General features: G+C 40.1%; 1 protein-coding gene across 13 annotated transcripts in view; it reads right to left on the minus strand.

The window, feature by feature from the left end:
- EP400 (E1A binding protein p400) overlaps positions 1–25,094 on the minus strand; it is a 50,910-nt gene extending 25,816 nt beyond the window's left edge. For 11 of the 13 annotated variants that reach the window (XM_075434413.1, XM_075434411.1, XM_075434410.1 and 8 more), the window contains exons 1-22: positions 25,006–25,094; positions 21,960–23,313; positions 15,678–15,765; positions 15,154–15,261; positions 14,074–14,453; positions 13,516–13,818; positions 12,566–12,751; positions 11,029–11,169; positions 10,843–10,921; positions 10,504–10,556; positions 9,333–9,390; positions 8,563–8,652; positions 7,226–7,333; positions 6,281–6,474; positions 5,913–6,090; positions 5,109–5,245; positions 4,582–4,751; positions 3,938–4,112; positions 3,400–3,536; positions 2,596–2,782; positions 1,459–1,625; positions 495–649 (exon numbers count right to left, since the gene is read on the minus strand). In XM_075434413.1, coding sequence (XP_075290528.1) covers positions 495–649; positions 1,459–1,625; positions 2,596–2,782; positions 3,400–3,536; positions 3,938–4,112; positions 4,582–4,751; positions 5,109–5,245; positions 5,913–6,090; positions 6,281–6,474; positions 7,226–7,333; positions 8,563–8,652; positions 9,333–9,390; positions 10,504–10,556; positions 10,843–10,921; positions 11,029–11,169; positions 12,566–12,751; positions 13,516–13,818; positions 14,074–14,453; positions 15,154–15,261; positions 15,678–15,765; positions 21,960–23,282 — 4,417 coding nt within the window. In that variant the 5' untranslated portion in view covers positions 23,283–23,313; positions 25,006–25,094. The remainder of the gene's footprint in view (positions 1–494; positions 650–1,458; positions 1,626–2,595; positions 2,783–3,399; positions 3,537–3,937; positions 4,113–4,581; positions 4,752–5,108; positions 5,246–5,912; positions 6,091–6,280; positions 6,475–7,225; positions 7,334–8,562; positions 8,653–9,332; positions 9,391–10,503; positions 10,557–10,842; positions 10,922–11,028; positions 11,170–12,565; positions 12,752–13,515; positions 13,819–14,073; positions 14,454–15,153; positions 15,262–15,677; positions 15,766–21,959; positions 23,314–25,005) is intronic. The other 2 variants (XM_075434414.1, XM_075434409.1) reach the window with 1 other exon arrangement.
- Positions 25,095–25,219: the final 125 nt, after the last annotated feature.

Below are 25,219 nucleotides of genomic sequence, written 5' to 3' on the forward strand. Positions count from 1 at the left end.
GCTGTTAGAGGTTTTAACTCCACTCTTTTAAACAACCTGCATTAAAAAGAAACCTTCCAACAGGATATTAAAATGGCTACAGGAACGGTTTGTCCTTACAGACGGGGATTTCTATCCACACCTTCTACTCCATCCTATTTTTATAACATTATATATTTGGAAAGCATTGTTTAAAGGTTAAATAAATACATAACAGCACTGTAAATTCCCATCTTTGACAGAACATTAAATGTGATCAGGATTTAAATAGCAACTGTGCCATATTTACTCCATACGCTAACAGTTAGGTTACACAAAGCTTAGTTTTGCATTATACTGGCAGATCATACTGTAGAAACTAGTGGGGAAACTTACTGGCAATCAGTCTGTTGGTATTTTTAAGCCATTAGTATTCTAGACCATTAAGCTAGAGGGAAAAGGAGTTCTATTAACCAACTGACTTGTACCATCTATGCAGAGGTTCAAGGTAACCAACCCAGCACTAACTCTCTTACCTTGATTTGAAGACACCGTAGCTATGGGTGATCTTCCTCGTACTTGTCCCTGCTGCGTTACTGTCGCTGTGGTCACTGTGCGTTGTACTTGAGTGCTTGGGAAAACTACTGTCCTACCCTCAGGTTTCTGACCGTACTGAACAGGTTGAAACAACCTGAAAAGAATATGAAAAGTCAATGTCTATGGAAAGACCACAGTTTGGCCTTTAAAAATAAATTCTGTCATCTGAGGAAAGTATAAGCTGATCACATCAGATGCTGATCTCTTTCTCGCACATGGCCGAAGCGGGCAAGACTCCAGCAAACTTCACGTGTGGACGTTCTACAAAGTCATTTTGCTAAGCCCAAGAAAGAAGAAAACTTTCATTGCCATGCATCCAGTTTAATGCAGGATGCATCAGAATTACAGCAAACAGCTTAAAGAGTCTAGTCCTGTATCTGGAAAAAGAATGGTGTTCCCCTATCATTTCCAGAGGGACATCATCATGCCACCAGGTCATCAGGCAGCTCCTTTGCATCAGAAAAACAGTTCCACATTACTTTGACATCATGACTTCACTAGGAGAGAAATACTCTTAAAAAAAAAAAATCACTGCTGTAACACTTCATGTCTCTTGTAACACTACAAGCGCAGCTCAGTCTTGAAGAACTATCTCCGTGCTAATTTTGCAAAACAGTCACTTGCCATAAACAAGGACCCCAAGAAAAAAACGCATCTGCTGGTGAAGTAAAAACTATGGAAAATCCATAAACAAACTTCAGATAGAATTGCATGCCTCAAAAAACTATTAAAATAAAATTCTTGTTTTCAAAGGGCAAACAAGAAAGCAACAGAATAATAAAATCCGAAGTCAAGTCTGAGTTTTTGTGTGAATCACATTACAGGAGATGCAGACAGAAAATCGCACCAGAATTGCATTTTCCTCCTGCAATTCTAGTTTAAAAGAAGGGCAGTTGAAGATACCTGCTTGGTTTGAGCTTCACTGGGTTGGGCCTAGCCGGTGGTGGAGGGGAGCTGTAGATTTCTTCAATCAGCTTTCTAGTAACCTTTTGTTTTGGCAACATTTGTGCTTCATAATGAGTCATTTTGTTTTCCATTCCAATGAGATCAAAAAGAGACAGGTCTGATTCCTAGGGAAATTGTAAAATAAGGCTTATTTTTATGTGATGACCCAAACAGTTAAGTTCTCTCTACATTCTATGCTGAATTCACTTTCTCTATTTAACTTTTTAGCTTGAAGTAAATGCTGCAAGTTTAAAAAGTAAACTATTATTAGCCAAAGCTGTCTAGAACACTTGGAAATATGTCTTAAGCTGATAGTCCTATTTTAAGCATCAACGTTGGTAGAAAAAGAACTGAAATCATTAGCCATTTACGGAAATCAAAGCAAGTCACATTTAACAATATACCATATTCATATACCATAATTTCCAAGCATTTAAATAGAACTCTTAGAAGGTGCTTGTTAACTATCGAGCTCAACCACCAAACTATAAAGGCACACATATAATTTAGGAGTAGAAAAATATGAAGGACGAAGAAAAGATCACATCACCTGCTCCACTACTCACAATTCTCTCTAACGCAACTATTTCTTTTGATTATCTCAGAGGGAGATCACTTCTTTAATGATAACACAAATAGTGGTACCTCAAATGGATTGACAGAAGCGTACTGATTTAATCATTGAATCACAGTGTTTACTCTTATGTGAAAAAGAGTAAGTCTTGCTCTCCTTTAGCTACTGAAAGCAGAAGGAAAATCACAGAATGCTGTAAATAAGCACTGTGCTACCCAGAGTGTTTTCAGCGTCGGAAAACTCCTGCAAACATGAGTATGATGAAAGCAAAGTTAATTTCTCTTTAAGCAAGTAGTTCATGAAAAATTACTGATTACAAACCACCTGAACAGCTCAAACTACTACTATGAAAGAGATGCAGCAAGTACGCACACAGTAGGCATAGTTATGGAATAGTGAATTCCTTCTATTTATAAACTTCAAGTAGACTTTGATGTATTAGAAAACAATATTAAATACCGAAATTCTACAAGGGCACAAGGGCACTAAAAGAGAAAAAAACACCTTACTTTTCTACTCACCTTCCAAATATCCCTTTGTAGTGCACTCAATACCAGAGATGCTGTTCTGTATTCCAGTGTTTCTGATACATAAGAGGTACTTGAAAGCCGGGGGTTTATCAGATCAGGGTGATTACAGATCCGTTGCAGTTGCATCAGGACATGCAGGACACTGATGAAATGTCCACTTTTGAGGGCTTCTTGGGTTCTACCAAATAATTTACACAGAAACAGCTTTTATGGAGATGTCCCTAAATCAGCAAGGTGAGAACGTGCAATGCAGTGTTATGCAAAGCTCTTAAAATAAAGTTAGATTTTACCTAGGCCTTTCTACAGCACTTTAAGTAGCACTGTACCAAATGTAAAATTGGAAAAATGAAACTTAAGGACCAGTGCTACCTTACAGTCAAATATGACCTAACCAACTCCCTATCCTCTGCCTGCTTTGCTTCTGTTTCATCCCTGCACCTATCAATAACCACTTGGTATCACAGCACAGGTAAATCGGCGGGAGAAGAAACACTTTGGGCTTTAAGAAATAAAGAACCACTCACTAGAGACAAATCTTCAAAAAACAAAACAGCAGCAAACCTGACCATTAGAACTTGATTTTTATGTTCCAGAAGTAAATATATGGTTTTCATTAGGCCCATAGCATCACTGGCCTGTAATTTTAGTTTACAATGTAATCACATTCTATTCGCTGGTCATAACAGAAAATCTCAGAAAAGAAACTAAAATGCTTCCTGTCATGACAATTATTTATCACCTTGCTTAAGCACCACAAATGACAGCATTTTTTTATTTACTGTTTTAACTTCTTACCCTGGTTGTAATATGACATCCTCATACATAGCTTTCTGTCGACTAGAAAGACGACATTTTAGCACATGTTCATATTTCTTTGTTAGCTGCTTTTCAACGTCTCTCTTTGATCTTCGCAAAATAAATGGCTGAATCATCTGAAACATTTCATAATTTAGGGGAAACAAAAATTTCTCACTTCAAAGATGCAGTTTTACAACAGGAAGCTAAACCTATTCACACCTAACACATTTGATGTGGTAAACCTCATATGCCAAACACAATTATATTACTATGCACACAGTTGTATAGGCACTAATTTGTTCTTTAATTTCTGCATGTTATGCTTCAAAATCTGAGTCTTGTATTATTTTTTAAAAGAAATCTCTATTCTGTTCAGGTAGCAGAAACCCTTGCTTTCAGCAGGACTTTTGTCTGGACTGAACAAAGCATTAAGAAAGGCCAGAAATTTCAAGCTGAACCACATCTTCTCATTTCTCCCCACTCCCAACGGCTTAACTACTGTAGTAGGACAGATGAGGAAAAAGTGACGACATACTCTGTGTAACCTGATGACCAGTTTATGGCAATAATCTTGGTTCTCCTCATTAGCTGCTTTTACTGGAAAGTCTAGGTAAGGTCTGGAAATTCCCGGAATCAGAAAATGTACCATGGTCCACAACTCCATCAATGTGTTATGCAAAGGAGTGTCTATCAGAAGCAAACGATGCTGGCTGTGAATAACAAAATAAGACTTTTAACTGATACAGCATTTAGCGAGCATCATTGTGAAAACTACACCAATATTCAAACGCTGTTCACTGTAGCTTTAGGTTTGTCAGATACACAAAAGAAATAAGTAGTTTTAATAAAATTAAATCTAGGATATATTCATCTCGAATATACCACCAAACTAGCTTCCTCATTGCAGAGTATCAGAACATTCAAGGGCATCTGTTTGGTAGCAGAGAGTATCAGCCAAGGTGACTCATAGTGTTACAACAGTGGCAACAAAAAGATCCTGAGCATGTCTCTGAAACCTGCTTTTTTCAGCTAAAGACACCTCTGCAGGTGCATGTCACACAGGAATGTCACCAGACCAAATCAAGAGGTTTTTCATCAGTTTCCTGCTAAGAAGAGAATCGTGTGACATGAAGAGAGAAAAACCCACTGCCAGCAGAAAAACAACTCTCTGCTCCATACCTGCGGAGACTGAAAAGTGCCTCCCAGTGTTTCTCAGTCATGTTCTTTATTTGTTGCATCTCATCTACTATTAAGTATTTCCATCGCATTTTCATAAATGCTGGGTGGCCTTTGAACAGCTGTTTGTAGGAAGTGATACACACATTGAAGCTGTTGGGTTCTGTCCATTCCTACAGAAATAGAAAGAGAGGACGAGACAGAAAAATTATGGCAGAACACTCAAGCAGTTAGTTCTTCACTAAGAACAGCAAGATACTATGACCCAAAGCATTCTAAAAGACAGTCTTGATCTCTGAATTGTAGTCAGTTGCGAAAGCATGTATTGCTCAATACCAAGGGATTTCCAAGAATGCTTTTGAAAATCTACAATTGTTAAGTTGAATCTCTCTGTAAACCAACCTGTAGTGTTAAAAAGTTCTCATATCCCATCAGAATGTAAGGAACATATAGATAAATGCAGGCCAAAGGAAGAGTCTTGACGTCTAAAATGCTAAATACAACAGTGTAAGAGTTGCAAAATACAGTACCTGTCTTTTTGCCCTAAGTTCCCTTTGGCTGCCAAAGTAGAGAAGTATTTTCAACCCTGGGCACCAGCGTTTCAATTCCAGTTCCCATTTCAGTATGTTGCAGCTCCGTACAACAACAAGGTGAGGGCCCCAATTACCTACAGAAGGGGAAACATAGCAATTAACAGTAGAAAGAGAATGCTGACGATTCACATGGCTTATATTTTCCCCTGATTTTTTAAGAGCAGTGCACTAAACTTGTCATTGCAAGTGAGATCGAATAACAACAGAGGTATGCTAATGACTAATCTATTCTTTATTATTTTTCAGACCTCAAGTACCCCTTGTGCACCTAATGTCTATTTTTCCCTCAACTACATCAACTGCTCGAATAAGACATACTACCTCCACAAACAAGCTTGCCTTACTTATACTCTTCAACCATCCTCAGTATAACACTATTAGTAATATCTGAGATGATATACAAGACACACTTGTCCAATTATTCATATTTACTCCTTGAATTTAACTCTCTGTGGCCATCCGGTCATTAAACAATTTGTGAGGTTTTTTTATATTGTTAAACTAGACTTCAGAAGAATTTTATCACCTAGAAGGTAACAGCAGATTGATCAAACAGTATACTTGCTAAGAAGGCACCCCTATGTCACACAATCTAAGGAAGTTTTTCTGACATAATCTTACTCTGTGCATTAAATAAAGTCTGATATGGTTCAGCAGAAAAAAAATGTGTCCCTAGGCTACAATTCACAAAGATAATGCTGGCCCAGTACCTATTTAAATTTGTTAGGCAAATGAACTTACCTTCATTACAAGCCAAGTGGGCAAAAAAGGCGATAATTTGTACTGTTTTTCCAAGCCCAGCCTCATCTGCCAGAATGCCATTGAGATTCTTCCTGTACAGCTTTGCTAGCCAATCAAGCCCAATCTTTTGATATTCTCTGAGAGGCCCATACAATAGTGACGGAGTATTGTATTTTACCTGTAATATGAATGATTTGACACTTTTTTCCCCGAGTTAAATTCACAGAGCATGTCATAAAGCATAACCATTCTATAGTTCAATAACTAGAAAATATTTATGGTAATTTGCTTTCAAAATCTGTGAAATCAAGAAAAATGCATTCTTTATGTAAAAGTAAGCACACACGTTAGCAGAAAAGGAGTCTTACCGCTGTTGTTATCCTAGAGCTGCCTTTAGGTAACAGCATCTCTGCTGCAGCAGCAACTTCTGCTATGTCTCGCATATGCTTCTTTGGAGGACTTGATCTGTCTATACCCTTGTACTGGTCAATACTGAGAAGAGAGTCTATGAGGACAACTTCTTTCTGAGGACCTTCCCGATCAGAGATATGGTCTTCCATTTCTATGAGAGAGAAAAATTACACTGGCATTTAAAATTAACTTAAGTGTCCATTACACAAAGGAATTGAGATGCTTAGAACTCAGACAGAGATCTAAAAGGAGGCAGCTAACTTTTAAAAGCAATCCTATGATTTTCAGGCTAGTGAAGCTAAAATGAAAATAGCCTAAGCTCAGGATCACGTACACGTTCTGGATGTTCACACTAGCTAGGCTAACATGACCATTAGCTTTTCACAACTTCTAGGGAGGTCCTCTCATACTACCTAAAATCTATCCTCAAATATGTAATTCTATCATCACTTTAGTACCAAACAGATGGCAACTGTGTAATAATAGCTAGCTATGCAGTGTGCTGTTTAATTCAGTGTAGAGACACTCTTCTATGGCTTACTATTGTTCCTAAGAATCTCACGCATCTTGTCTTTAAGACAGGCAAACACTGCCCTCTTTTCATGAGCTGAGAAATGAAAAAAAGGAAGAAATTCTTTACAGACCAAAAATATTTAGTAATAACAGGAATAAATCTAAATTTTCTGATGATCATTCCAAATACTTAGCAAGAAAGCCATCATACTTTCCATTCATTCTTGTACATAACATTCTTCTTCACTTAAAAAACATTTCAAATGTGATTCACTCAATATATGTTTTCCCCTAGCATAAAATGTCTTTTAACTGAGACCTGGAGAGCCAATCAACTTATTTCACCTTATAAGTCAGCACAACGTCTTCCAAAAAAACAAAAAATTTACCTTCCTCACTGCTATCCTCTTCACTGTCAGGCTTCGGCTGGGGCCAGTGAAAATTCTCAGCAAAGGCACCTTCATACATCTTTAGTAAATCTTCCAGAGGCAATTCAGCTGAAGGTCATTAAAGGATGTAAGTTTAAAAATATCAAAACTTGTAACAATCAATACCATTGCTTTTAATCTCATTACATTTTTCACAACTGCATAAAGCCAGTTCTCTAATCAGAAGTTAACTGAAGAGGTAATTATTAGGTGGATGATGGCAATATTTATTTAATGACCTCGATTAAGGAGAACACTTGGCATTACACCAAGCAGTCTGCTCACCCCGCTTGCTTTTTACTACATTACAAACCCACCATACAAACGGACAGTAAACCACTGGTTGGGGAGGTAGGGGCATCAAATCCAGCCGAGCGGTTGAAAGACAATTCACGACTTCAAAGTTTCAAAACTGACCTGTACCTCAACCCCACTAAAGAGTATCTCCATGATCCCTTGTCCGATCTACTGAAGCTGGAATGTGCATGCTGGCAGTGGCCAATCAATCAGGAAACATCCTCATTAGGAACTTGGCTGACTGGCCAAGAGTTATAATCCCTCCAACTGGCCAGCTGGTTGCAGCCACTAAGCTGCCAAACAGACCAAACAAACGGATTTGGAAACTGCATATTAATTGCCAGGAGAGCTTAGCTTAATGGGAAGCTTGCCTCTAAAAATCAGCAAGGTTTTTACCATGATAAGTGAAGTGATCCCTATGGGATACTTTGCATACATCAAGCTCAGCAGAGCAGTTATTGTTATGTTGCTAATGAAAGAGCTGCTAGCCAGAGTATTGTTTTTAAAAGCTCTGTATCTTTGGGTATTTATAACCCCCAAGATCAGCACTTCAGGGCCCTTTCAGACTTACCAGGCGGGTCACAAAACCCTTCTGAGATACTCAAGACAGCTGATGATAAAATGTTCTTGTTCAATCTGATACACTTCTGGTTTTACGTATTTATCATGCATCCCTAGAACTTCGGCTGAGTCTTTTTGTGAAGTTTTAAAGAAATGCAGTGCTTCAGCAGAGAAATACTTTTTTCTCAAGCCACCTTTTGTGATAATTAGTTAAGTATATGGACTGCTTTATAAAGTACAGATGTCCACCATCATTCCACAACAAACTAATCACTACCACTTTCCAAACAGAAAAAAATAAATATGGATTACATATGACTGAACACCTGAACGCATTCAACTTCTCACCTGTAACCCTATTTACAAATATAATAACCGCTGCATGTTTTCACCTGCTGTTTCACAGCCCAGCACAGAGAGGAATCAAGCTACTCGCCTACCTTCTTTGGCTAGATTAGACAACTCAGTTTGATGGTTTATGTTTCCTTCTCTAGCTTCTTGTTCTTCAATTGTTTCTTCTTCATCTTCAACTAAAATAAAAACAAATGCTAACCTTGGCATTCAAACTACACAATAAATCGGGAAGTTTGTAATTATATGCCTCTGAAGTGTACTAGAACAGAATACTGTAAGCTAGCAGGATTCAAAAAAACTGAGACATGTATGGAAAACAAGAAAATCCGAGAGCAACTACACATGGAACTTAAAAGACAAGCGAAAAGGAGAGAAGCACCTCTGCTCAGGACAAAAGGAAGTCTTGAACTCTTAAGCATTGGTGGACAACAGTCACCAGAGACAGGTTATTCTGAAGCATTAAACAGGGGATTTTCTTTGTCAGAAACATGACACGTGTCATCACAAGAAAGGAACTAATGTAGATGGGTTATTCAGTCTGAAATCCTCATAAGAAGTTTAAGACCACTAGTAAAGTTTGAGAAACAAAGGAATGAGAACAGAAAGAATTAAAATCCACCAACAATAATGGCAGTGTGTTTTCAGGGAAGATATTTTCAAATTCTCACTGCAGCTCTTTTAAGGAAAATTTACTATCTCACTATCTAATCTCTCCAAGAAATGAATGAGGGTTGGTACTTGGTTTGTGAAAAGCATTGCATCCATGCAATTACAGACCAACAACCTGTGGTTTCAGGGTTTTAATATACAACTTACATACTACGCTACAGATGCACAATTTTGAGAGGTGACTTACCTTCCTCATCAGTCAAAGATGTGCTTGCCTTTCTTTTCCTTCCAGATGATGAACCACCCTAGCATTAAATATTTAAAATATGTAAAATAATAGAAAACAAAGTTAGGGAGGTTTTTTGTTTGTTTTTTAAAGAAAGCAACAAATGCCTTGCAATCACAACAGTATATGCTAACAGACATACAACACTTATTGGCACTTTCCTGATCATGCAAAAACAGATACTCTGCTTCTGTACTGAAAGTAGCATGCAATCAGCCACTTCAAGTGTTTGTGGCTCAAATTACTCGGGTCCAGCTGTAGCACAGACCCATAGTACACTCTTTCCCTTAAAAACATCATTAAGGCACAAAACTCTCCACGAGGTTGGAATCACGGACTAAATTTTTACTACTCATTTAAAAAGGGATATGGCACAGGCCAACAGTATTTCACTCTCAGCTGCCCAGCATGGTTTAGCCTGCGCAAATTAATGCTCGCAGACAGTGCTAGGCCACAGTTTGGCTGATAACACATACTAAAGCTTGTTCCTAACAGGAAATTCAGATACAGGCATTCTGCTTGGTGAAAGGGGAGCACTTCAGCAAGTGGGCATCAGCTGTGCCATGCCAGATGGCTCAGGGCCTTAGAACAATCCCTCATCCATTTTTTTCCAACTTCACAGATGTAGCCAAGGAGTCCTAGCACATATTACGTCTATGGCAAAAGATATTTAAGTTTCATTTGGTTTGATCCATTCTGGAATATATACCTACATATGTCAGCAGATAAATCACAGCTGAACAACTGAAGACATGCTTTCATGCCCCACAGGGTCTACCCCTGGTCACAGCAGATGAAACTCCTGCCCAAAATGAAGCCTGACAATAATTTGTACATGTCTTTGTCTTGCAGTCTCAGAATGAATGCTTCAAAGCCATTGAGTAAGTATGAATTCTTCCTTTAAAAGACATATTAACCGCAGTCCACTTCCCCATTAAAAGCTGTGGTTCATAACCAGAAAAAAATATATATTTGTGCTTATGATAATATGTTCAATTGTCAGTGACAACACAGAAATCTGCTTATCATCACTGTGTATTTAAGGAAACTGTCACGTCTATCAAAACTTTTTCACACGGGTAGTCATGTTTAAAGTAATATGATGTGTTTTTTAAGAAACAGGAAGACTTACCATTTCACTTCCTTTTTCCAATAAAAGGTCTTCTACAGGTTTTGTATCCCTACCTGGAAAATTATTATACTTCATGTATGCTTTAGCCACTTAGCAATTTTATGTTTCTTATGTGAACTTTTAAACATAAAACATTCAACGTAGAACACAAGAAATATTGCAAAATCTAGCACAAAACCATTAAAAATCCCATAACTCATAGTTCAGAATTGTTCACAACCTATTATTTAGCATCTCACAATTCTATCACCAATATGATTAATACCCACTGAGTGAAACTATGTAAAACAATAGCATCAGGATTTAGACTGGATTTCTTCTGAAATGGAATACAATTACCTTTCCTTGAAATTCTCTTTAAATTCAAAGCTTTTTTCCTTTTCTCTTGAAATTCAATTTGCAGTTTTATTTCAACAACCTGAAACGTAAATCAAATCCAATAAAGCACTTACATTTTATAATAAATTACAGAAGATTAAAAAAACAGTATGATTTGCACAAGTATTAGTAAGTCAGTATTTTTACCTGTTCAATGTTAGACCAGAAGTATTCTATTTCCCTAGCAATTGAGGCAGCAATTCGCCTTAGTTTGTTTTGTTCTTCCCTTTTAGCTCGTTCTTCATTAAGTTTCTTTTCTTCATGATAACGAGCCACAGTTCTTACCATCTAAAATAACATGAGAGACAGAGAATTAGGTTACTCCAAAATACACATCATTGCGTTTTTTTAAGCTTACAGTGGTTAGCAGCCAGATGTTGACCATAGTTCTACACGCATCGCACTTACCTCTAATATTTCTAATTTTTACCATGCTAGTAAAACCACAGACATGAAACTCAAAGGAAAAAAGAAAATACATGAACTATAACTAAGCAATCAAGTAGAAAACTCTTAATTCACTACTCTCCATACAAAAATTAGAGAAGAATCTACTGAAATTAGCAGCGAACACATAAAAGAAAACTATTTTTTCAGACAGCCCATATGAAGTCATAGAAATCAAACCACAAAATGTCAGAGACCAATGGTAAAATGAGTTCAAAAAGAGTGTACATACACGAGCGAAAGATCAGTCAATGGCTGTTAAAGACTGACTTGCTTGCAACCTTTAGCCCAGGAGGTCTCTGAAACATTGACATCCAGAAGTTTGAAGCATGCTGCCAGGGGAAGGATCATTTCCTATTCGTCCTTCCTGTTTCTCCTGTTCTTAAATACTTATCATTGGCCACAAATGGAGTAAGTGCTTCAAATTCAGATGTAATTTATATTCAAAATGTAGATCTTCATTTTACAAAATGATACACCTATTTCAGTACTTTGCTTATAAGGAACAGAGTTCTGAGTTTCCATCATTTCAGTATATATAAATGAAAACAATATGGCATTTTAAACTAACGACCTTCAGTTGCTCTCTTCATTAGCCCAAACAGGTCATAAATGTATCAAAAGAAGGTGCAACATTGCTAGAATCCATAGAAAACTATTGCTTATTGTAAACAAAGAGATTTTACACATTTCATCTCACACCACCCCAATTTTCATTCCATCACTGGTTTAATTTTTCCCACAGTGCTGTTCCCTTCCCCTATGGAAACAGTTCTCTGCCATGTTTCCACGGCTGTCCTTAGAACTCCATGGTTTCTCCTCCATCTTTTCCTGAGATTAAGAAAGAATTAGACAAACACACCCAATGGAGGTTATTTACAAAATTGTGTATTTACTCTTCATTGAGAGGGAGTAATATTTGTGAGACAGGCACGGCAGCTGTAGTTTTTAAGTACGACCCAGTCAACGTATTTATTCCTCTTGAAATAAATAGCTTGTTTAGGGGACCCAGTCAACATCCACAAAATCCAAAACTATTATTTGCATCCACAATCAATACAATTATCTAGTCTGTTTCAAATGCTAGAATATCCAAAGCTGACAATATGGCCTCTCCTTTAAGTTAAAAATCAGTGCCTTACACTCCCATCACTCTATCTGTAGAAAAAGAACATTTAAATAGCTTTGCTACCACGCTGAGTGATTGTTCCAAGTCAAAAATATGTTTTCCAAGTACCTTCTTGGCAGTTGCCATCTTCCACTTTCTCTCTTGGGCAAAATCAGTTGCCATCCACTGCATTTCTTCCAGCAAATAATCCCAGTGAGATTTTGGTCTTGGAGCCTCTTGGAGTTTAGGCAGTCGTCTCAGGGACCATAAACCTTCCTTTCTCAGTTCCGCTATTCGCTGATGGATTTGATTTTCCTTAAAAAGAAGTATATACAGTTAGAACAAAACTCCAGAATCCACCTAAAATAGTAGCCAAACAGAAAAATAATTGCTCCCATTTGGTCAAAATCATTGACAGGAAAAAAAGGTGTAACAGCATGACACAGGCATTACAAAAATCAAGTCTGAACACTGCATCAAAGAAAAATTACAGGACTAAATTCAACTTATGCGTAAAGAGAATCACAGTACTTCAACCTGTATTATTACAAGAGGTACTTTGTTAGAAAACACAATTAAAAAAGTTTCACTGGGCATCACAAAAAACAAGTTACAAATCATGCAAACTGCAATTAAATAATCCTTTGTGTTTCATAAACTGAAATCGCTAATGTATTTATCCACAGAAGATAAATATATTTTCACTGCTAATACTGCTTGATTTTGTGGGGAAAAAAACAGTTCTCTATGATGTTCCTGTTAAATAAGCAAAACACCACCTCCAGTTAGCTATAAAAATAAATAAGGTTGCAGTTCACCTCAAATGAGTAGATAGAAATCAATGTAATAGAAAAAGAACACAACAACCGTACGAAGACCAGTAAATCGTCAACTTCTCTGAATGCCCACAAAAGCAAAACTCAGTATGTAAAGCACACCAAAAAGAAAAACAAACAAACCCGAACACACCACCCACCCTGAAAAACAGCCCCTTTTCATAAACCAAACACGCAGCTCGTGTTAGGTGTTATTTGTGTGTTAACTGTTCATAGGATTCAGGGGAAAACCAAAAATCTTACCAGCTTTACTTGCTCAGCAAGCTTGTCTTGAGAGTTGTCCTGTGGTAATACTGCTGCGTTCTGAGCTGGACTTTGTGTTTTAGGTGCTGCAGCTACTGCTAAGCCTGGGGGTTTTGATGCGATAGGAGACAGGGACTTGTTAGTTGCTGGAGAGGTTCTGTTTGTTTGTACTGGATATGGAGAAGGCGGTGTTGTGCCCGAGATAGTTGCTGGCGCAACAGATGAGGTAGGCGGTAGCGTATTTGCCGTAAGACGCTGAGAAGTCTGAGCAGGATCTGCAGACGGTCGTGTCAGAGTCACAGTCTGCCCAAGAAACAGCTTTGTTAGTGATCAGTTTAGGATTCAATACTGTCTTAGTCTACACCACAACAGAACATAATGCGGACTTAAATTTAATTTAACAACAAATTTACACCTGCATTTTTATAAGGAAAGGATTTAAGTGTCCAGTGGAATTAAAAACATTGATGTATTTCACATATTTTCAAGAAGATAGTGTTACTAAATTTTACTGGGCACTGGAACAAACATATTTTCATCCCAACAAAGCTCACGTACCTGTTGCTGTATTGTAGCTTGTGGCTGTGACACTTGGTTTGGTGTCTGTCCTTGCACATGGATTGCTGGTGGCACCTGCTGTTGAAGCGGCGCTGGAAGTGGTGGGGAAGTCAGGGGTATGCTTTGAGCCTGGATCTTCACCTGAATCTGGGGCTGAGCTGGAGATTCCACTATCTGCGGTTGCTGCTGTGAAAGCTGCAGCGCAGCTGGGAGGGACGTCATGGGGACATTGGCAGGTTGCAGTCTCGCTGGCAGCTGCGGTGGAGGCGTATGCAGACTTGCTGCATTCTGCACAGGAGGGCCTTTAGATGGGTCATACTGCTGTTGGCTCTGCTTCTGTCCCGTCAGCTGTACGGTTTGAGGAGTGGGAGGCATTCCACCTACAAAGCAAGAGGAAACACAACACAGATGAAATTAAAACTCCCAATGCTCTTTACCAATATAAAGAGGAAACCAACTGCCAATAGACTAATTTGTTACTTACTTTGCCACAAGACACCATCACTTGAAAATATCACATCACAATCACAAAATAAATCACCATTACAATAAACAACAACGTATTTCATGCACAGGACTGCAACTAAAATTTGGAGCACAGCAACTATAAAAAAAAGTCATTATATGTCTTCTGAATTTGTTACACTTAAAAAAAAAAAAGGACTAGTGAGCTAATGGAATTTAACCTAACATAACAGCATCAAGTCTAAATAATATTTAGTTCTTAACACAGTCAGTCTAACACATATTCTAAAGGTTGGCATGACTAACAAACAAAAATTTGTCATGATGTTGCAAATTAGGAGGTTTCCTTTTCAGAAATCATTGGCTCAGTTCCAGAATTCTCAGATTAACCATTTTGCATCAGCACCTGTGACGTATTTCCATGCCCACATGCACTTTTGGAGCCCGTCACTCAGCTCCTTAAACAAACCAGGCATTGCATACCAAGTATTAATTTACATGGAGAAGTCTGTGGTGAAACTAGGATCTTGGAAGGCTGTTAGCCCAAGTTTCTAGTCCCATCACTAACATCTCCTTGTTAAATTAATGTGCAATTGGCATGTGGTGACACAGTACCTTGTGCCGTTGGCATTAGTTGTTGAAGAGGAACTCCTGAAGCCACACCCGGGTGCTGAAAAACCATCCCATGACGGCCCACTTCAATTCGTGGTCTCTTAGACGAATCTGTGATATTCAAATTCCATTTATGGCATGGTATAATGGAATGGGTTCAATTTTACAAAGCAAACTACTACACATGGTTCCAACATCAGCTCAGAAAGCTACGACTAATATACATGTGTAGCATTTATGAAGAACATGTTCCATGGGCAGAGACTCTCTAACTTCAAGTTGGCCATCTCCAATCTTCTTAGCCAGAACAATCAACCTAACAATGTCTCCATGCCTGCCAAATCCAGTCCTATATATTGTGAGCGGAGTGCACTCTTCACACAGCACCATTCACAACAGATAGTCCTAAGGATCCGCCATTTCCCAAGGTGAGGCAAAACTGTATTTCGAGAGTTACAGAAGAGTGGGCTCCAATAACTGTTTGGAAAAATAAAGAACCAAAGTGAAATTCTGTCTGTGGAACATACCTGCTGGTGCAAGTGCCTGCTGTCTCTTAAAAGCTTCAATTTCTATGGTGTTCACAGTCGGTGTTACTGGAGTCCCTGTATGCGTTTGCTATTGGAAAAAGAAAACAAATCACAACAGTTCAGTCTGTAGATAGTCAAACAACACCAAGGTGTCATTTACAAATGGATCTCAAGAGGCCAGCACAGAACAAATCCTTCAGAACAGTCGTACAATGAAGAAAACCAGACATTCAATATCTGGTATAAAGTTGTAGCTGTCCATAATGCACAGATAGTCACCGTTGAGTTTAAATTTTAAAACAGTAATTAAATTGATGAAGTTAGGTTATATATAAAACATGTCCACATTTTTTAAAAAAGTGATATCAAACCCAGGAAAATGGGATACGTAAAAAATAAACTTGTCCAATATTTTTTCTTTTTAATGAATGGAAATTTTCATTAATGCATTACCCTTCATTATTTGCATAATGCTGCAATGAAGTCAAAATGACGTATTCATGCAGTATATAGCTACAATAAAATGCTGACATGACAAAAATGAAATATTGCGACTTCATTACAGGATTAATTAGAAGGGAAATTAGATGAGCAAAGAGAGTTTATGCATAAATTGTATCATAACTGATAAGACACAAAAATAAGAAAAGAGAGTCAATACACTTGTGAAATCTAATCCTTTTCATTCTGTGTAAAACATCTGTAACACAAATGAACCCTCATCCTGAAGGCCACTTTAGCTTCCTTGTGTCTCCACCACTGTCACTCTGAGGATAGTGCTCCATGATAGTCTTGAAATATTCCAGGAAGAACTGCTAAGACTCAGAAGATGGAATAAAAGAATCTCAGCCAAGTTACAAGTTCCAATTCCAGTTCTCCACATGCTAGACTCGTACTTGTTTGCACAGGTGGCCAAAGGAGTACCATGAAGAAACTCCATGAGGAGAAACACGATTTTGCCATAAGGCTAATGGGACATCAGAGCTCATCAGAAATTACTAGACATTTTGTCTGAGGATAAGCATCACACAATTATGAATTAACAAGATTGAAACCTCTTTCATATATACTACTGATATTGAGATGGGAAACAAATCACTGGGGTTTGATTCAGCAAGTTGGAGTTTAGCTTCAGTAGGATTACAAAGCACAAGAAAACTTCACTTTAAAATTACTACAATTAATATTGGCAACATTGGTGGAGAATACATCCTAGATAATCCTTTCAATATCAAACTCAGATGGCAAACTTACATACAGGATTATTCACGCAAACAATTTTGTGTATATGACCATTTCCATGCTCTTTGGGCACTCAGCACTACTGGCAAGTACTTCTTAAAGTCCGTCAGTGTTTGTGCAAGCCCAATCTTTTCAGTGAGTTTCCAAGTCATATTTTTAAGTTCTCCTCAATATTTAGCCATGCTACACCCAATATTCTACTATGAAACTCAAGATGAGAAAAAATAAGGACTATCCCAAGAAACGTCTTAGGAGATTCTAACAGAAAACATAAACACAGACTTTATATATGGCAGTCTCTATGTCCCAGAAAATGAGTTAATTTTGCACTCGGGTTCATCTAATCTTCTGATGGCAAGAGCCTTTGCGATATTGATGTACAGTAAGGGTTTGCAGATGTTGTGAAAATTTATTATGACAACAAAGCAAAGACAGCAATTTCCCCAAAGAATCTCACAGTTTCTTCACAGGTCTTTTCTTCTCTGATTTTTTATAGAAATTCTACCAACGTAAATTAAGCCTAAGGAAGTAAACACAGTCTATACTGAAATGCACCGTAGCAGTCACAACCCCTGCACCTCCAATGCTTCATCGAACGGTATTAATAAACATAGCCATCATCACCTAAAATGACTGGGTTTCAAACACTCCTTTGTGAGCTGAATACACCTCATGACACTCATGTTAAATCAATAGCTATGAATTAATAACATTTCTCTCTTTGCTGCTGTGAAGCATTTGCGGCCACTCTAGCAGTACAGCTGTAGCCTTGAGATGTGAATTTTGGGTTTAAGACTCTCTTAACTCGTATTCATCCCTAATGGTCATCGTTCGCTGTCATATCACTCTCGATATGGGTGAAGTTTTCAAATGTTTGTCTTCTCATAAGGCAGACATGCAGCATATCTCAACTCCAATGGTCAGTGTCTGGCAGAGCATCATACAGTTAGACATTTATAGAATTTTCAAAGTAAGTCACAAAAACTTCTTCTCTGCAATGCTACTGGATTAATTAACAAATTCAGCTTGTGTCCTGTTGGCATCAAATGCTTTCTGGGACATCAACTTAAGCAAGTATGTTCTCCAAACTCTGCTTCAAATGCCATTTATGACACCTGCACTCTTACTCTGGATGACTGCATGCTCACAGTTCCAGGCTGCATCTCTACTTTACTATTTTTGACTGACATTTTCTTAAGAGTATGCCTCCCAGCTGTCTGCATTATCACCACATAATTTAGGCCAGAGACTTCAAAGAGCAAAGATATTATGTCTTTATAAAATTGCAGTCATATACCAGTCATATTAGACTAAAACTCTCCTAACTTTAATTAAAATAATGTAGTTCTCTGGAGGTCATGATTATGCAGCATGCCCACAATAATCACTCTGAGTGCTGCACTTACACACTCAAATTTGAATGACGATGCTGATTGGGACACATCAGGTACAAAGACAAAGACTGATGGAAAGAGATTATACTTTCTGTTAGCAGTTTGTGCTAAAGGTATTATCACAATTATACAGCGAGTTTTGTATGTTTTTAGCATGTACATGCTAGTTTCTCTGAAGGAGCTCTGAAATGGTATAATACTTTCAGAAGTACTTCATCCCTGGTGTAGCTAGAGGTTGATGATAATCCTAATCACTAGAATAAATCACCTGATACACTATCACACATTTTAAACAGCTTCAATAAAGCCTGACTACCTAAGGAGGCTTCCAAGACACGTCAGTACAGGCCATAACAAAGAGCTCTCAGTGCAAGACCCTTCACTCTGCAACTCGTCTGTAAAATATCACAGCGAACATCCCATTTGATACACACAGGAATACAACCCGTTTTACATTTCATTTAACTCCCCATTTTGCAAAACCTAGATGAAGGCAGTGCAGACTGTACAGCTTGCATGGTACAGCAGAGTAATTCACCCTGTAACACCTGCTATTTAAGTGAATATACTTGAGCTAAAAGGTAAATACTATAGTTGCAGAGGAATGAGGGTATGCTGCTTCCCAGGATAGATAAGCAATGGTGTCTGGGTAACACAGAGTTGAAGGCAGCTGCATAAACCCATACTAGCCTGAATTTAAAAGCTGCATCATCACTGATCCACAAAAATTTTAAATGATTAATTTCTTTACTTTGTTCAGTATTTGCTCATGAACAACAAAAAAAATTGTAGAAAGATACTTATATAATAAAAATAAGAACTTCAGTTTCTTCTTCCCAACATTTACGGTAGAACTAAAATAAAGCAGGCAGTTATTTAAAAAGTAACTGTGTTGGAGCATTATTATTGTTGTTTAAAACATTTCAGGGATGGCAAATCCGAAACCTTCTGCAGCCATACTCAAAACCTTTAATAGATAAGGAAAAAAAGAAAAGAAATTTAGAAGAAATCCACAATTACAATGCCACAGACAAAAGAACCCATATTATCACTATGCAGAATGCACAAATGAACCAAATGCATTAGGGAAACAAAAGACAAACAAACTAAAGTGAAAACATTCAAGCTGAAAGTTAATGAAATAAGCCAGCAACCTGGAGACAGAGATTTAACTTCCTCAAGGCTTTATTACTACTGATGCATCTGAAGATTGCGAAGGGCTTTTGTTTTGTTTAGATGATAAGGGATGGGCTCTTGGGAAAATTCTAATTCATCTAAGAAATACCAAATCTGAATGAAGAAAAAAAATCTGGGATGAAACTACATTTTAGAACCATTGAAAAGTACCTGAAATGGTTGCTGCTGGGATGAAAAAGCAGCAGAAACATTTGGAGGAAGCTGGGTTGCTATAGCGACAGGAGTACCAGTCTGCCCATCCTTTCCTGTCACAATCTTTACCTGAGAGAAATATTTTGGGAAAAAAAAAGAAGGGAGAATCATTTTCTTTTTAAAAGGTTTTTCTTTTTTTTCTTTTTCTGAACTGTTCAACACACTCCTTTCGTACTGATGGTGCCTCACTGAAGAGGGGATTATAACTAAACCACCACCAGTGTGGCTCGGTTTGAGCGCAGGCCGTTTTTGTAGAGTTCTGTCTCACTTTTAATAGCAGAACAGAGCACAGCCTTGACTATTTACAGTGACTTTTCGTCACTGGAAACCTTTTCTTGAATCCAGTTAGCATAAAAGCATGTTTTAAATTTAACGATTGCTGCTTCTAACGGACAACAAATTAGCATGACAGACAGTTTGAACTTAAGAGAGCTCCAACATTTATTCAAGCAATGAGCACAGCCACCATCCGCTCTCCCCTTGAATTCCCAAAGTGATCAGCCTTTCCAGGCAAGGGATGAAGTGCATTGCTTTAGCAGAAAGTGAGAGAGAGGGGGGAGGGGGAAATAAAAGAAAAGAAAACAAAAAAATACAAAGAAAGAACATACTCAAAAGATGTCTTAATCTTTCAAAATGATTCATCATTCGAAAACAAGTAAAGACTTTTGCTGTTGCACTTTGCAAAACTCTCCAGCAGTCAGACGGACAAGCGGCTTTCACAAACCAAAGACAATCCATTGCAAGAAGGCAGCGAAGTACAGCAAACTCCAAACCCGAAAGACCAAGGGATAGAGCCTCAGCTGACGTAAATTGTAGTGGCACCACTGACTTCAATGAACCTGTACAATTTACACCGCTAAAGATCTCTAAAAAGGTGCGTACTGTAGTTACAAATACCTGGTATTTCAGCTGACAAACACGCAACCCAACAAGAACACCTAAACAATTTGACAAAATACAAACCAGGTGAAAAAAAAAAAAAATTAATGTCCATTGTCAATAAATTACAGTAACAGGCTAGCTTTTACGTTATTATATATAGAAGTGATTCCTTCAAAATTATCAATAACTATCACAGGCAGAAATGTATCTTCCCTAGTCAAGAAGTTTCAACCACAAAGCAATGAACAAATTGAACTTCTGCTGTTATACTGTTAAAATTCCCCACAAATTCCAGGTGAAGATATGATTGCTAATGATTCACACCTAAGAGAGTCACCAATTTTCACTGAAGACATTAATTTCTGACAGATATTTCAAAGAAATACGAGTTTCTTTACATAACAGGTTTGGTTTGGTTCTTTACAAACTGTCAACTATACACCCATACATATTTCTATGTTTAAACGGTACTTATGAGTGCCAAGTGATGCAGCACTCATCAGTTACGTCCACCCTGTTGCAACCCCTCGCCATGTAGGCTTGCGGGCAGGCGCTGCACAACACAGGCACCGCTCCCGCACCCACCGGGGAGCTGCAGCTCCAGAGCCACACAAGTCGGTACAAACACGCAGCAAAATTCGCGCAGCATCTGCCTGTGGCAAGCTTTTCAAGCTATTTCAAGTCCTTCGCCATTAATAAACAGTGAATTCAAATTAGCAATTTTAAACCTTTGAGTAAATTGCAAAGCTAACTTGTTAATGTCCAGTCTGTAAGTGCATTTGTTTAACCATTCAGAGAGCAACACATGCACAGAGCGCTCAGACAGCCTAAGTAACCTGATTGATTACTATGGACCCATATACATTATGATTCATATGTTCTGAGTAACTAGATCAATGCAGTTTTTTTGTTTGCCACAGCAATGTTGAACTTCAGTAACATCTACGCTTAGAAGTCACACAAGTCAAATAAAGGTTAACCTCTTGTAAGACTTTTTGCTCATTCTTTTTTGGTCTGTGCACGTCTTAGTAAGCAAAATTTAACCTATGATTCCTGTTCATATTCATCCTGATAGCTTAAAACAGCTTCCACACCAAGACCACCTTTATCTGCATGCCGGATTCCTTACTAACTAGTACAGCAAAAGCTCCCTTCACCTCTCTGTCCTTTTCTTGTACATACATACATCCAACAGCACGCTCAAACCGACCTGTCGAATCACACTACCTAGCAGAACTGCAGTCCCTCAGACCTGACATACTTCCTAAAGTAAAAATGATTTTTCAGGTACTGTCACTCTCTAACGTTTCACAATCCAGGTTCCACAACTTCATCTACGATTTTATTGGAAAACATTAACCAGCACACTTCTTACCTCATCATTGATGACCTCAGATTGTTCTTCCTCTTCCTCCTCCTCCAGATCCAAGTCATTTTGCCTCAGGTATGCTTGCAGCGGAACACAATGTTTCTTCTTAAAAGCCAAAAAGTCCATCATATTTCCTTGAAGATGTTGCAGGAAAAACAGTTCTATCAAACATTCCTTAAAAGTTTCCTTAAGAATTTCCATCTGCTTGTGGTGATGATCCAAACACTGTTTTCTCATTTGAGCAGTCTCTTGGTTGGCAGGAGGAATCTCCTCCAATTTTTTGGCCTGTTTTTTCACCGCCGTACTAACCGTAGGAGTAAGAGGAAGACTCGACAGCCCCTGTGGTACAGTGGCCCGTGAAGGACTTGTGGGAGGAGGTGGTGACGTCATTCCAAATGCAGTAGGTCCTCCAACTCCTGCGATCAATCCACCAGAAGTCCTGTCATATCCAATGGGTCTACCCAGCTGCTGTCCCTGAAGCACTTGCTGCTGCTGTTGCATGAGTTGCCCTTGGATAATATTGCTGATCTGGGGAGGCAAACTGGTAGTCGTAATGTGGCCCGGGCTAGTCAAAGACTGCATATTGGCTCCGCTAGCTACAGGACTCTGAGGACCGAGATGATGAATGGTGCCACCAGACTGCGAATGAGGTTGTGAAAGCCTGCGTTCCCTCACCGTAGCAGATGTCCCAGAAGGTGGAAGCTGTACTTGTGCAGCAGCTCCTTGAGCAATTTGTGCAATTCCCGGTCCTTCCTGATACACAAAGTGTCCACCGTTTGAGGGACTCAAGCTGATTTGTCTCACAAGCACACTAGCATCTACAAATCCTCTGGTCGGGCTCTGGCTGCACATACCCAAGCCAGGGCCTGGAGTGCCTGCTCGAACGTTTGGTAACGTTTGCACTGGCACCGGGTTTGGCTGCGTAGGGCTTTGAGATTGAACTTGTTGAGGCAGCGGCGACGTAACTTGAATATACGATGGGGATCCATGCTCAAACCGCCTCTGCTGAGGGCTGAACTGAAAACTCGGTGATGTTGGGTTCGGAATTGGCAATGGGGTAAGCGTTATCTGCTGGTTTCCTGAAGCCACCGGTCCAACGTTTTGCAGTGTGATGTTCACATTCTGCCCAGCTACTGGACTTCGACTCATTATAAACTGCTGGATTTGGTAACTGGGGGACTGGGGCGCAGACGGACTTGCAGAAGGTGCAAAAGAAGCTGCGGGGGACTGGGGTAAATTTGCCTGTTGCTCTTCTCCCTCGCTGCCCGTGAAGGACCTGGACCTCTGGAGCTGGCGCTGGGCATTCTGAGGACCACTACCATGGTGCATTCTCACTGCTCTAGGTTTTTTACAGTACACTCTAAAGAAATACACAAAAACAGAAATTCAGGGAAAGTAAAAATATTTCTGTAACTGCAACTATTTCATCACTATTCAAAAGACTACCTGACAGTAAGAACTCGGTTATCCTGTCTTTGCAGTTACTTCAAATGCTTTACATCAGCAGTCAAATTATCTGAAATTCTCATCACCGCAAAAGCCCACTTAAACCCCTCATACATTTCTCTAGCTAACTTAGTGCTATCGAGTAGTTTTACAAGTAATATGTTCCACTCTACTAGTCAGAATGACTTCAAATAATTTGAAAAAACACACTTTTTCCCTTTCTGTGCAACTTCAAGAATCAACAGTCTCTAGTATCAACAGTATCTACTCTTTTTCGGGTTCATTATTCCCAGTGTTTCGGTGCTTTTTAACACTTAAGAAGATGTTCTCAAGACCACGACAGTTACTTAAAATGTGCAGTAGGTTTCTTCAATAACTAAAACTATGATAAAAACAGACACAAACTATTCAACTTTATTGTTCTAGCTCCTGAAGAAAAAAATGCATCATGAAAAGTCTTCCTACCAAGTCATCTGGATGTTTGAAAAAGTATCGAACCTGATACTTAACTCTGCCTTCTCTTTCCTTCAGAACACTAATTCCTTACAGAGACGAAAATTAATCCAAATCTGCATTTCATTTGAAAAGCTGTTTATGGAGCCAAGCTATCCAGAACTCCCAAAAAGTTCTGGTTCTGTATTTCAATTATGGACACACAAAAAAAATTCCACCAACACACACCGAGCCGCAGATTCAGTGCTGGGTGTCACACAGCAGGAGCAGCCAGAGAAAAATGAAACCAGATTTTTTTCGTTGTGGGTTTTTTTTTTTTTTTCCATTTCAAATCTCTCTCTTGTTTTGAAGACAAGAGTTTCGGTTTGGCGTTCCAGGCCAGACCCACGCACACGTCCGCGCCTCCGCTCCACACCGCGAAGCATCCCCCCCCCTCCCAGCGCGGGGTCCGGCGGCAGGTCCGGGGCTGCCGGTGTGCCCCTGCCCGGCCCCGGGAAGCGGCGGCGGTGGTCGGGGCTGCTGGGGGGGCACGGCGGAGCTCGAGGGGAGGGGGAGGCCGCTCCGCTCCTCACGGGCACCCCTCCAGCGGAATTCACAACACTCCCCGCTCCGCGGCATTGTGGCTCTCTCGCAGCCCTGACACCAAATAATGAGCACTCAGATGGTATCACCCATCGCCAGAACGAGCTCTTATTATTTTAATCACCTACACTTCGCTAACGCTTACGGCCCAAGTGAAAACACTTCATTAATTGCCCGCTGATAGGGACGCGTCACCAGCGCGCTGCCGCCGCCGGCCTCCGCCCGCCCGGGGAGCGGCGACCGCCTTTTGTGTGCCAGCCCCGACCCGCGCGGGCGGCCCGCGCCGGGCCCGGCCCAGGGAGAGCGCCCGGCCCAGACGCACCGAGCTGCCGCGGGGCTCCGCCGCTTCGCCCCTCCCTCCCGCCGCGGCGGGACGCGGCCGGCCCTGCCCGCCCCCGGGCACGGCGGCGCGGGGAAGGCCCGTACCTCCGCGGCCGCCCCCCCCGCCGCCAGCACCGGTGCCGCCGGGCCTCGGGCCCGAGGCCTGCGGGGCTGGGGAGGGGGGAAGGCGGGCCGGAGCGAGGCCCGGCCGCCCCCCCGGGACCCCCCGCGCCCGGCGGGCACCACTTACCGCGGGCGCCGGGGCCGGACTTTCCATTCGCTCCTCACAGGAAGCGGGGGCGGGGGGCGGCCGGAGCGGCAGCCGCTACCAGCGCCGGCAGGAGACAAACCGCGCCTGCTGCTCCGCGCCCGGCGCCTGCGCCACCGCCCCGCCCGCCGGAGTGCGCGCTGCGCCTGCGCCGCCGACAGCGCATGCGCGGGCCCTGCCGCCGCCCGGCTGGCCG

The sequence above is a fragment of the Opisthocomus hoazin genome, chromosome 13 (genome assembly GCF_030867145.1).
Source record: "Opisthocomus hoazin isolate bOpiHoa1 chromosome 13, bOpiHoa1.hap1, whole genome shotgun sequence".
NCBI classification, from domain to species: domain Eukaryota; kingdom Metazoa; phylum Chordata; class Aves; order Opisthocomiformes; family Opisthocomidae; genus Opisthocomus; species Opisthocomus hoazin.